Source organism: Mytilus galloprovincialis, chromosome 10, assembly GCF_965363235.1.
Source record: "Mytilus galloprovincialis chromosome 10, xbMytGall1.hap1.1, whole genome shotgun sequence".
NCBI lineage: Eukaryota > Metazoa > Mollusca > Bivalvia > Mytilida > Mytilidae > Mytilus > Mytilus galloprovincialis.
Genome location: NC_134847.1, coordinates 776870 through 790993, shown reverse-complemented (window position 1 = coordinate 790993; position 14124 = coordinate 776870). Strand labels below are relative to the sequence as shown.

The window sequence follows — 14124 nt, the reverse complement described above, 5'->3', positions numbered from 1 at the left end:
GATTTCAAAATTTTTTGGGGGGGGGCATGCCCCCAAACCCCCCTAGCTGGTTCGGGTCGCTTCGCGACCCTCACCGGTGTCGGACTAGTGGAAATTATTCAGGACTAGTAAATTTAAAAAACTACTAGTCCAATGGACTAGTACCCTCAAAAGTTTTTGGTGCAGACTGTACACTTATTGGTAATATACACCTTATCGCTAATCCCAGCTGACGGGACCGCTTGAACTTTTGACGCAAACAACAATCACTTTTCCATTGTGGCTTCAGATATTTTGTTTTATGACGTCAAAATTTTACGGGAACATGTGTGATTTCCCGTAATGGCGGACACATAGCGATAAGGTGTATTGAATCACTTTACAAGAAAATACATGAATATCATGAATATTAACCATTTGTTAACCGAAACTTGTTAATTTGAAGAAATTTCATATCGTAATTTTTAATTCGTTTCATATTTTTTGTAAAATTAATACATCTTGTTCACATACAGAATCAAAAGATGCAGTTGCATTGTCTATTGCTATAAAAATTTTAAGTCAATACTGTCATTAAATCATTTCAAACCATTTCATTGTAAATGTTTGCCCTCCAAATCTTTATTCAATTATTAAAAAAAAACTGTTACTAAAATAGTTTTTGTTGATCAAGTTGATGAGCACTGCAAGTCTTCAATCCTTGACTGTTTGTGACTTCTGAATTTGACAGAGAGAAAAAAAAATGTTTTTGTTGTTATTCCTAAACTACATGAACTATAACAAATGACAATTAACAAAACTATTGGTTACATTTCCCTGAAAATAGGCAATTCACATGAGATAAGTTATGTATATTATTTTATTTACAGCTATTAAGGACTTCCATTTTATATCACATTTTTAGAAAACAGAAATGGCTAAGAGGAATCAGATTTGGGGCTAATTGAGTAGCTTTGAACTCACAATTGTTTTCCCTTAAAAGTCTTAATTTTAGATGTTTATATTTTCAGGTATTCAAAAGGCTAAAGAGCTTGGTGCAACTTACAGATTAGGACCTGAGCTGGAGATAACGTTAGTATAATATGACGCAGAACAATTTCAATTTGTTTTTACAAAATATGTACATGTATGACCATTAATCAGAAGTTTTCTACCAGGTAATTGATTTTTTACTTTTACCATTTATGCTGCCTTCAGGAGCAATGCTGCATATACATGTAATATTTAGTGTATAAGAAAAGGTGTAAGTGTCCAGTACTTGAAAATCTAAGATGTTGACAGTTTTTCTTACATACTTTTTAACAAGAATTTTTTTTGAAAATATTCTTTTGAACATGTTGAAATTAAAAAATGATAATAGCATCAATTGTTTTTGTAGAGGATATGGATGTGCAGACCATTTTCTGGAGAGTGATACATTCTTACACTCATGGCAGAGTTTGGGACAGATTCTCACTAATCCAGTTACCCAGGATATTCTTTGTGATGTTGGAATGTAAGTTTGTATACGACCGCAATGATTTTTATACGACCGCAAAAATAATTTTAAAATTGGTCTTATATTGGTATCATGTCGTCTGAAGACGGATGATTTCTGGAAATAATAACCATGGTAACTTTAGTACAAGTAAATAGAAATCAATAAAATTTTAACACAAGGTTCATAACCACTTTACATGCTAAAGGAAGGTTGGGATTGATTTTGATGGTTTTGGTCCCAACAGTTTAGGAACAAGGGGCCCAAAAGGGGTCAAAACAAGCATATTTCTAGTTTCCAGACAATAACTTATGTTTAAGTGTATGGATCTCTCTTAAAATGCGAGTTTAAACTATTGCGATTATAACCCTGTACATTATAAATAAATCACAATAATTTATGAATTTACAGTAACTGTTAACAATCTAGAGGTGTAATATTATACCACCATTGATTTTCCCCTATTAGTCTTTGTTAAATTTGCATTTTTCAAAAAAATGTGCAGAATTTATCTTTCAAATAAAGAAATACTTGGCATGAGTAAAGTTTTATCCTGTCCAGTTCTATAGAAAAAAATTCACATGATATTTCATTGCATATAAGAAAATAACCACCATTGGAAGTTAACCAATAAAATTTCTTCCCTTATTTTATCTGTGTACAAGCTAGGATAAAATGTGTTACATATCAGTGAGAACTAAACAATCAAACACAACATAAAACAAAATAAATGAAACCCCGTACTCAGTCTATCCAATAACCAAAAAGCAAGGTGATCCCTAGCGTTTTCACTTTCCAGTTCTGGCATAAAAAAAATCCACTTTTATTAATATTGTATTTCAATATCTAGGCCTTCCTTAATACATTAATGTCAGTTAATTATCACCATCTCCTCTTGTTTTACCATGTTTTCTTCTGTACTGCAGTGACTAACCCCTTTACGACCAGACGTGAAGTATTTTCCGCTAGACCTAATTAGCTAGAGAGCTAATTAATTGAAAACAGACAAGGCAAAACCTATGCTGAATGAAAAGGCAGCCATAAAATTCCAATATGTATATTTGTATTTTTAATTAAAAACTGGACTTGTACTGTACATTAGACGGGACTGACCTGTCACCACGCCTGTTACTCGTATGCATACGATGATCTAAAAATGTTCTTGAAGTCGTCTTTTTTCGGACACCAATTTTGTACATTGAGTGTTGGTCTTTTTTAGAATGACAGAAAAATATTCAATAATTTCATTTATTTTCGACTAAATAATATATAAGATCTTGTTTATTTACAAATTGATTCCCGCAGTTGTATTTTAAAAAATAAATCGCTCAATCGGCTGATAATCGGTACACCAAAAAGGATTATGTATGGTCAGTAATTGTTTTGACACAGGAGCGGATCCAGAATCTCGTTGTCTGGGGACACCATAAATCGTTTCTTTATTTCTATATCTTTTTTTATTTCGTTATACTATTTATCTTAATATTTTCCTGCCAATTGATCTGTATTATAATCGTCCTTAACATATATCAAATATCTGCCACTGGACGTTGAACAACCAAGCACTATCCACGATCAATCATTATGTTCTTTATAGTTCATCACCTCTATTCTGTTATCTATATTGTTTTGGTATCGCTCCCAGACTTACTTGTTGGCACATTTTTCTTATATCTGTAAATACCTTCAAATCCTTATAAATGATGACCTATTCATATCCTCATGCATGTATGTTGTGCATGGTAATTTAGAAACATAAAATATAACTGTATGCTTGGGCTTTAAAAGAAATGTATAAGTCCAAGATTGTGTTACAAAGTAGATCTTCTGAAAATAAAATACATTTTATTAATGATTATTTATGAGGAAATGTCAATTTATTTTTACTGGACCGGGAGGAAAGAGGGGAGACAGTTGTAAAATAAATTGAAAATTGTTCTCGAAAATAAGAAAAATACGATGTTCGCCATTAAACATATATTTGTACCTATTCATTAAAACACAGATCAGAAGTTTCACTTGGTAGTCGATCTTTATCTGTATTGTATTATAAACAAATACAAATTCGTACTGTTCAAATCAACATGTACATGTATTTTACACCAAAGCTTTTGCAAAGAGACATTACACACAGGTGTCCATATTTACACACCCTCTGATGAGTTTACATAGATCATGTGGACGCTGGTATTAATTAACTGCCAGTTAAAGAGTGGTTAATTTCTGCTCTAGGTGAGAAGATACAGAAGCAATAAAATCGTATTATATTTTTTTTATGTGACATGAACTGGGCCCATCGGTAAATCCACCCTGAGTTCATCGCTCAAGGTTACAAGTCTTTATTATAAACATTATAAACATTGTCCGACATAAACCGCCTGACAAAAGTTTATGTTAACTTTTTTTTTAACTTATTTTCTTTCTCCTTTTGTCTATTTCCTCTATCCATTATTCTAAAAATTAAACGTTAAAAAGGCATCACAGTATAATTGTTCCAGACAGTATGAGTATTTGGACTGTACGCGTACAATGTGGACCGTATGCATACTTTTTCAAAATACTCATACGCTCGGACCGTCTGACTAAAATTAAGAAATTAGTCAAGTTTATTAGATACAAATGCGTATAACAGATCAGCATAACTTAAATCTCAAATTAATATAAAAAAGTCCAATTGTAATTGAAATAAAAACTTTACATTTTAACTATTCAAAAAAGTCACGCTAATTAAATATGTTAATCTCTTGTATTTAGCATGTCGATCAGTAATATATTAATTGAATTATGAAGATTTCGGAAGTAAACACAATGTAGGAGGACATTTTTTTTTTTAATATTTAGCAACTTTACAAAAAAAAATGCAACTTCAAAGGAACATGCATGATCTGCAAACATGTAAATGTTAAAAAAAATATTAATTAAATTGAGAATGGAAATGGGGAATGTGTCAAAGAGACAACAACACAACTATAGAAAAAAAACAGCAGCAGAAGGTCACCAATGTAGCGAGAAATTCCGAAATTACGTTACTTGTGGTAGCAAGTGTCACTGTAGGCGAGAGTACCAAACTAGGATTCGGAACAATAATACAAATAATATCAATTTGTAAAACTAAAAATAAAGATTGTGATAAGGTTTGTTTAAATTTAACCCATATGATCCAACAACATGTATGATCAGCTCGTACTGGACCGTACGATTATACGCATACGGTCCAAATACTCTGGATCATAATCACATTTGATTTGTTTACGCTTGGTAACTGAACATAAACTTCACTGATTATTGTAACATGATTGAAGAATATACGTGAATGGTGTGAGAATGCAAAATACATTCTGAGGTGACGAAAGTTTATTTAAATAAAACAGCAATACACAATTCGGTTTTGGTTGAAAAATAAAACAATATGTGCATAGTAAAAAAATACAGGCCATCGATTTATGCTTGACTACATGACACACAATTGCATACTTGTTTAACATTTATTGTAGGCCCGTCTTTCTGGAAACTTTTAATTTTTAGTCCATTTTCTCTATTAATTGGTACTTTTCCTTTATACATAAAGTTGTTGGACTATTATTCTTTGCAGTTAGTTTTTGATAAGCATTATGTTATAATCGCATTCTGAGGAATGACTAAATTCTATCTTTCTTTTCGGAAGTGATGAAGACTTAAGTTTTTAACGGCTAGACACCTTTGTTAATTGAAAGTGTGTATTGTATAAAGTCTATCGTTCACACACGTTTTGTTAATTGAAAGTGTGTATTGTATAAAGTCTATCGTTCACACCTCCACATCAAATTGATCCAATTAGAAATAAGCAATAATAGTATGTATATTGTTACACGGACCAATCAAATGTGGGTGTAGGTGGGGCATGTTTTTTGGAGGGTGTTTTTTTATATATTAAAACAAAAAACCGGGAATGTCGCATTACGTTTAAAACCTTTTTCACAATCAATTAAGTAATATAAACAGTTTCTGTTTATTTCGTGTACTTCTCTTCATGGATATTATATTCGTCTTGACCAAAGAGGCGATAAATAGATTTTAACAATAGAGTTTTCCGGCAAGTACTTGTACAGATATTCAAGTAAATAATTATTAAAGCAAGTAATACAACGTGCATAATATGATAGTAGAACTATAGAAAGCATGTATTTCCCACATGTATGAAGGAGTTTGAAAAGATTTCTGTAATATTTCAGTATAAAATAGGTTTCTCGTTTAGACTTCTTTGTGGAAATCATAGAGTTTAAAATATTTATATTTCTCACGATTTCCATTGTCATTTTTTTATGCCTGTAAACTGTGAGCCTCTGACATAAAATTTAATAAATTGACATCTCGGCTTCTAATAACCAATAAGGGAAAAGAAAGCATGTAATATATTAACTTTATTTGATTGCATCTGATTGAAGATGTTTTCCTAGGAAAATACACTAACTAATTATTCATTCACATGAACATCTCCGTATTATATTCGGTAATACTTTTAATATTGTACGCTACATATACATGCATTCCAATCTAAACAGAATAAAATAATGTTAGTCAAATAAAGACAAGTCTGCTCTGTTCTATCATAAAACGATACTGTTAGTCAACGTAAACAATTTCAAATTAAAAAAATAAACAATTGTAAAACAAGAAAATAACAGGCACGTGTTTTATTGCAATATTTAGGTTATTCGGTCTATATAATTCACTCAAATCTGATGTTTGAATCCCTTTAAAAGAATTATGAAATGTTAAAAAACACTTTCATAAAAAAAAAATCGCGTGCCTGTTAAATGCGCACATACCTATATGTGTACCTATAGCAACAGAATTTTTTTTGTTAATAATGATACTAAGTCTTTCAATTGAATTTCTTTATATCAAACTTATGATTAAATGTAAGATTTCAGCAATATGAATCCTTTCAATAATGTTAAATTATATAAATCAATTAACTATTTCAACATTCCTTCATTATACAACTTTTTTATTACACTGTCATTGAAATTGACAAATAGCCGCTCCTTCTAATTAAGGTGGTTTCCTTTGATGTGAATTAAACTCAGGTAGGTCTGCTTTTGAAAACAACTCATAAGCTTTGGACGATGTTTACTTGTGGTAATTAAGAATTTAAAGAACAAATGTGACTTTTTCAATTCTTTTGAGCGGTTAATTTTAAATCTTAAATATTAAAATTTGCATTCATGATAATTGTATTAATTTGAAAGAAATACCACATATAAACATTACTTATATAGTTATTGTAATAACTTTAACAACGTTAACGTTCACGATATCGATCGCGAGATTTAACTTCTTATAATTAATTAAACGGACGTCTGTTCAAGGGCCATCGTTATCTGATGGTATCAGAGGGATTAAAAGGTAAAGGTCAAATCTGCCGAGCGGAAAGATGATTTTAACTGCAGACGGCAAAAATAACCAACTGACAGCAACTTTGAAATACGACAGCTATTTTGAATGTAGAATGTCTATAAAATCGATCTAGTCAATAATAATAGCTGTTGACAGGCATCATAGGCAGTAAGCGGGCTTGATAGCTCTTTGGTTTTTCTAGTGAAGGTTTATATGTTATGATGGTATGATACTAAACCCCTCAAGGGGAGGATTGTGCCTGATATTCATATGATGAAGACATAATTTTTGAATCAGTTTAATTGAAGTCTGAAGCTGGCATGTCAGTTAACTGCAAGTAGTCTGATGTTATTTATGTATTATTGTCATTTTCTTTATTTTCTTTGGTTACATCTCTGACATCAAACTCAGACTTCTCTTGAACTGAATTTTAATGTGCTTATTTACTTTTCTGCATTGGCTAGAGGTATAGGGGGAGGGTTGAGATCTCACAAACATGTTTAACCCCGCGGCATTTTTGCGCCTGTCCCAAGTCAGGAGCCTCTGGCCTTTGTTAGTCTTGTATTATTTTAACTTTTAGTTTCTTGTGTACAATTTGGAGTTTAGTATGGTGTTCATTATCACTAAACCAGTATATATTTGTTTAGGGGCCAGCTGAAGGACGCCTCCAGGTGCGAGAATTTCTTGTTGCGTTGAAGACCTGTTGGTGACCTTCTGCTGTTGTCTGCTCTATGATCGGGTTGTTGTCACTTTGGCACATTCCCCATTTCCATTCTCAATTTTATTAGTCACCATGTAACCTCAAGATTACAAAATTTTCTATAGAAATCCCAAATAAAAAATAATGGTGTTTTGAAATACCCAAGACATATGTTTATGACACAGAAATGGTTTTACTGCAATAAAATGTAGCATTAATTACCTACAACTGTCAAATTCAAGGGAATATTTTTTTCGATCTACTTTTGTATACAACCGGATGTGACGTACCATGATTTGGTGGTATTACACCTAGACATTACCCTTGTTTTTGATAGTTTATAGCTTTTTGCGTTTACAACTTTGATAAATCTGACAAATGCAAAAAATTTTGCACTGAATGTCATGTGATCTATATATTTTATATGCATTTTGTTTATTTTCAGGCCAGTGATGCATAAAAATATAGCTTACAACTGTCGTGTTTTCTTTCTGAACAAGTAAGTTATATATATGAAAATGTGTGGTTTGTATGTTTGGATTTTAATATTTGTTATAGTTGCAAAATATATATGTTGTTACAAGAAAAAAAAAATGTGTTGGTTTATTTACCTTAATCCAGATTATGATCATGATGATATTTTCATGTGAATATGGATTAACTTAGTGATGTTTAGATTAGAAAAGATGATCATATATTACAAGTTTTTTTTTTACCTAAATATATTGTTAGATAACAGTTCTTAGTCCTTATATCTTAAACAGAAAGTTAAATAAGCATAGATGATCAACTAGCTTAAGACAAGATCTACAATGACGACAAATAGAGGAAGTTGTCCAAAGAATCCTTGTTGGAGTTATTGCCCTTTTATGACGATTTTTACCATTTTTTTTTAGCATTTTGTCTTGTATTATAAAAGTCAAAACAGATGAATACTCTTTAAATCACAAAAATGATCAGCAAAGTAACAAATCTACTATCGTGTCATATTTGCATATATAGTTGGTACTATATGGCCACATTTTTGTTTGTCATGAATTCTGTTCTCATCTACAATGTCCTTTGTTGAATATGAACATAGACCAAGTTGAGCAACACAGGCTTCTTATGTTAGCCTCTAGTTAAAATGTATTATAATTCTTCAAAATAACATCTAGGCACATGCTAGATGTTGATTGTTTATAAGGCATTGAAGATATTCTGTTGGACATCAAACCTTCAAACTTGCTTGTCATGGTAAACTGCAGACTAAGTTATAGAAATAAAGTCATCCCTTGGAATTCTCTCACGCCAACATTAGAATACTTGCTAATTTTGATTGTCTGAATGGCAGTGCCAGATGTAGAAAAAAACGTCCACCTCCTTTTGTAATTGGGATGTTAAATTTGATATCTCTTGTCACATGTCACAAGTAACTTTTCTGCCTTTTAGTTTACAAATTATATTCACCAGATTATTTATGAAAACAATTAACATAATTTTGAAAGAGTTGCATAAGTTGACATTTTTAGCTCACCTGGCCCAAAGGGCCAAGTGAGCTTTTCTCAGCACTTGGCGTCCGGCGTCTGTCGTCCGTCGTCTGTCGTCTGTCGTCGTCCGGCGTCGTTAACTTTTACAAAAATCTTCTCCTCTGAAACTACTGGGCCAAATTTAACCAAACTTGGCCACAATCATCATTGGGGTATCTAGTTTTAAAAATGTGTCCGGTGACCCGGTCAACCAACCAAGATGGCCGCCATGGCTAAAAATAGAACATAGGGGTAAAATGCAGTTTTTGGCTTATAACTCAAAAACCAAAGCATTTAGAGCAAATCTGACATGTGGTAAAATTGTTTATCAGGTCAAGATCTATCTGCCCTGAAATTTTCAGATGAATCGGACAACCCGTTGTTGGGTTGCTGCCCCTGAATTGGTAATTTTAAGGAAATTTTACTGTTTTTAGTTATTATCTTGAATATTATTATAGATAGAGATAAACTGTAAACAGCAATAATGTTCAGCAAAGTAAGATTTACAAATAAGTGAACCTGACCCAAATGGTCAGTTGACCCCTTTAGGAGTTATTGCCCTTTATAGTCAATTTTTAACCATTTTTCGTAAATCTTAGTTATCTTTTAAAAAAATCTTCTCCTCTGAAACTACTGGGACAAATTAAACCAAACTTGGCCACAATCATCATTGGGGTATCTAGTTTAAAAATGTGTCCGGTGACCCGGCCAACTAACCAAGATGGCCGCCACGGCTAAAAATAGAACATAGGGGTAAAATGCAGTTTTTGGCTTATAACTCAAAAACTAAAGCATTTAGAGCAAATCTGACATGGGGGTAAAATTGTTCATCAGGTCAAGATCTATCTGCCCAGAAATTTTCAGATGAATCGGACATTCCGTTGTTGGGTTGCTGCCCCTGAAATGGTAATTTTAAGGAAATTTTGCTGTTTTTGGTTATTATCTTGAATATTATTAGAGATAGAGATAAACTGTGAACAGCAATAATGTTCAGCAAAGTAAGATCTACAAATAAGTCAGTATGACCAAAATGGTCATTTGACCACTTTAGGAGTTATTGCCCTTTATAGTCAATTTTTAACCATTTTTTGTAAATCTTAGTAATCTTTTAAAAAAATCTTCTCCTCTGAAACTACTGGGCCAAATTTAACCAAACTTAGCCATAATCATCATTGGGGTATCTAGTTAAAAAAGTGTGTCCGGTAACTTGGCCAACAAACCAAGATGGCCGCCATGGCTAAAAATAGAACATGGGGGTAAAATGCACAGTTGGAAGGCAAACGCCTGAATCTGACAGATAGAGGTCAATTTGTCGACAAAAAAAGAACCCGTATGTAAAATGTTTACGCCCACAAACAGCGCCACCTATAATTTTTTCTACGGCATCTTTGAGAACGATGTCCCATTCTGTAGTAAATTAAAACATTAAATTAACTATAACATAGAAAAGTAAGTGTAAAACACAAATTGAAAGATATATTTGCAGATGACTGTTTATGCATGATACGCTGGCAATGTGGGCAATGTCCTTTAATCCAAGACTGAAAATTAGTTTGTTTCCTACGTCAAGATGGCGGATTTCAATGTTTACATTTTTTCACCTATTTATAATCTGACACAAATTCGTATCCAATCATTTATTAGGAATTTTATTATTGATCTTTGAAGATCATCCAATCACATTTGCCGTTAGAAAGTGGCTACACGTTACCAGCCGTCGTTACAAAGTAGCCATGTGTTTTGTGGGGATACCTTGGGAATGTTGTGTATTCAAAAGTTACGGTAAAAATCAATGTTATCTTCCTTATATTTCCATGCATACACAATTTATAACAGCAAATCCATTCTTAACAGACCCCATAAGGTAAACGGACATATTTAACTGTCTTTTTGAGCAAAAATTCGTGTAAATAAGCCTGATTGGTCGTTTTGAATTCAAGCACAGCAGACAAACACGTGGTAGATTGTTTATGTTTGACAGTTTGTTTACCTGAATTGCACGTTGATGTTACTATATATACTTACCAATAACCTTTATCGTGTTATACTTTCAAGAGTTATACAATACATCTTACCCAGGATATACGTCTAGGTAGGTGCAGGGACTTCCTTTACTTGGTCCTTAACTAGTGAGGGCCGGTGTAATGATACATTACAGCATTTGTTGCATTTGATATATTTCATGTACATGTACATTTTATGTACACAAAGAACAATAAAGTAAATGAACGTACATGGGTTTAATTCCCACCCTAGGTATACATTTTGACTCTCATAACAGGTTGGAACAAATAGAGCAGATAGGTATGCCCTTACCAATCCTTAGAGGAGCTGCTGTAAACTAGAAAAAATGATGTTGGTGATTTAACCCTATCAATAATCATTTTAGCATTACATTATTGTCAATTGCTTACTAAAAGTCCAGTGGCTAAGTCCTGTCTTTTTTGCCTCTGATATTTACTTATTTATATTATAATTTCTAATATTCTCTTGTGCTAAGGCATGTTACTCTTACATGTATTTTCCTCATGTGCCTTAAAACAATGGAATGTATTGATTGTTGATGTATGTAAAGTGACTTGTAATTTAACTGTCACTGCTAACAGAGACTTGGACTCTGGTGATAAGTTTCCAGAATGTTATCTCATTGACAACTATACCATAAATGTCAGTTTCCCCTTTATAAGTTTTATGAAAAGAATTTAATGATAATATAATAATAAGTTGTAAAAAAATTGAAAAGTTAAGCACAAGTGCCAAATCTAATTGGCTTTTCATTCAAGAAAACCTAGAGGCATTGAAAAGTGTTGAAAAATAAATGTTTTGAACTCAGAAAACTATCAATATATAGAGTACAGATATTGTTTTAATTGGGCCTTTGGGAATATTTGGCTGTTAATTGAAGATATAATTGTTATATGCCTTTTCAAATATATGTGTGGCTCTGATCTGGCTGTGGTTTAACATCTAAGAATGGAGTTGGTTATCTCCATATTTATCTGATTAATATCAACATCATTGTTCCATTATATATACATATATGTAAATCATTGTAATACATGTACATTACTTTGCTCTTCATATGCCCTTTAATTTGAATAAAATATCTTGTCTTATACCACATTTCTTTATTTTAGTACTGACAGGTTAACTTTTAAAAGCATTTAAAGTAAGTGAGTGGAAGACAAGCTTAGTCAATGATTGTAAATCCAGATAATATCATGATTTTTTTTAAATAGTAAATAATGTTATTAAACTAGTTATCTCAATTAAAAGAACTGACATTCCGCTTTGAATTTATTTCTGATATCAGAATAATAAATTTCTTTTTGTTGTCCTTTTTCAAAAAAATTCTGAACATACTGTATTTAAATCAGTTTTGTTTTTGTCTGAGACTACTATAACTTGGGAGGTGACCACAATCTCTATGTTATACATTGAAGTAGTCACAGATTTTTGTAGTCCAATTGACTATGCATTTTAGAGCAGGTAAATGTGAATTTGGATTAAATTGGAAGTTGATTCAGTATATCTAATGACATAATACCACTATTTTATTTCAACAAAGCATTTTCAAATTTTATTTACTGGTCAGCTTAGGTTATTATCCAATCAAAAATTTAATTGAAAGGACTTAACAGTTGGTTGCAGGACTTTTGAATTCAAATATAAGAAAGAAGAAAAAATATAAAGCAAAACTTGAAATATTACATATAATAGGATTTATGATAACTGCAGGATATCAGATTGCAATACAGCTTTTGTACAGTTATCTTTGTGTTGATTATTATGTTTTAAATCCCTTTCTGGTTCTTTGGATGTTCAGATTTTTTTCTCTTGATTAAGGCAAGCAACAGAACTTGTACAACTTATGTAGTTTCTTATCTCAGGGTGAATCCAGAAAATTTTAAACATAAGTGGTGGTATTCTCAACCAAGGATAAAAAGGATGGTTCCAATTATATGCATGATCCCATTCAAATGCATTAATCTTCCATAAAAAGAGGAGGTTCCAATCACCAGACTCCCTGAGATCTGCAATTGTATCTTAAAGCAGCTATAATAAAACAAAAATTGTACATGTACTTCTGGCTACTGCAGATTGTTTTTATTTTCAATCTATGGTAATTATGGTCACAATTTTGAAGACTATATTTCCTTTTTTTCCATATTTTTGTTTAAATGTAATCTTCTGCTTGAGCCTTCTGCTTCTATTGTAACACAGGTTCTTTTGACAAAAGACTGATAAACCCATCTTGTATCCTTCTATCTACCAAAAAGGTGTTTGAGAATATATATACAATAAGTTCAAGTTTCAGAGAAAAAGTCAGTCTGTTATAAAATGTAGGTAATTGTCTTCTTTGGAAGTGTTCAACAACCTGTAAGAACTTGAAAAAAATGTCATATTCAACCTTTCCATGACTATTTTAATGTTACAACAGTAGAGGAACATGGAATATTGAAAGGTATTGAAGAACTCTTCGAAATAGATCTGCAATCATTAATTTTACTCAAATTTACTGTTGTAAACTTGCAATATCCTACGATGCGAGTACCGAGTTATCTCCCTTTGAACTCCGCTTCGCCACGAATAAACTGACACAATTGCGTATCCGGGGTTTTTGTGATCTGATATTGTTATATAAGAAGGAAAAAACGGTTTTACTTCATATTTTATACCCCTCAACACGTTACCAAACCTATTTAAGGATTTATTAATGATTTTCCGTGGACCTACGCAAATTTTCAGAAAAAAAGTTTCACTTCACTCGTGAATTTATAACATTTTAACAATACTTTTTTATTATAATTATATAAAATAAGAAAGCTTATTCAATCTAGAACTGAACACTTTGGTTTTTATTAATGTACGAGTACAAATAAGACGATACGAGTCCAAAAACCACGAGGCATGCACGTTTACCAAAAAATCGTAAACTCTGACCTTTTATCACGTGACCAATGTCTTGAACTTAGAAGCCATTAAATCGTTTGCCGTTCAACTGGCAGTTTTTGGCTTATAACTCAAAAACCAAAGCATCAAGAGCAAATCTGACAGGAAGAAAAATTGTTGATCAGGTC

General features: G+C 32.0%; 2 protein-coding genes across 2 annotated transcripts in view; one reads left to right on the top strand and one right to left on the bottom strand.

Annotated features, from left to right (window-relative positions):
- Positions 1-14124, bottom strand: part of LOC143049629 (catalase-like) — a 157015-nt gene that overhangs the window by 21723 nt on the left and 121168 nt on the right. The window lies entirely within an intron of this gene.
- The window catches only part of LOC143049626 (glutamine-dependent NAD(+) synthetase-like), a 42923-nt gene that overhangs the window by 6366 nt on the left and 22433 nt on the right, over positions 1-14124 (top strand). The window contains exons 2-4 of the mRNA XM_076223223.1: positions 990-1050; positions 1358-1474; positions 7981-8034. Of these exons, the coding sequence (XP_076079338.1) occupies positions 990-1050; positions 1358-1474; positions 7981-8034 (232 nt within the window). The remainder of the gene's footprint in view (positions 1-989; positions 1051-1357; positions 1475-7980; positions 8035-14124) is intronic.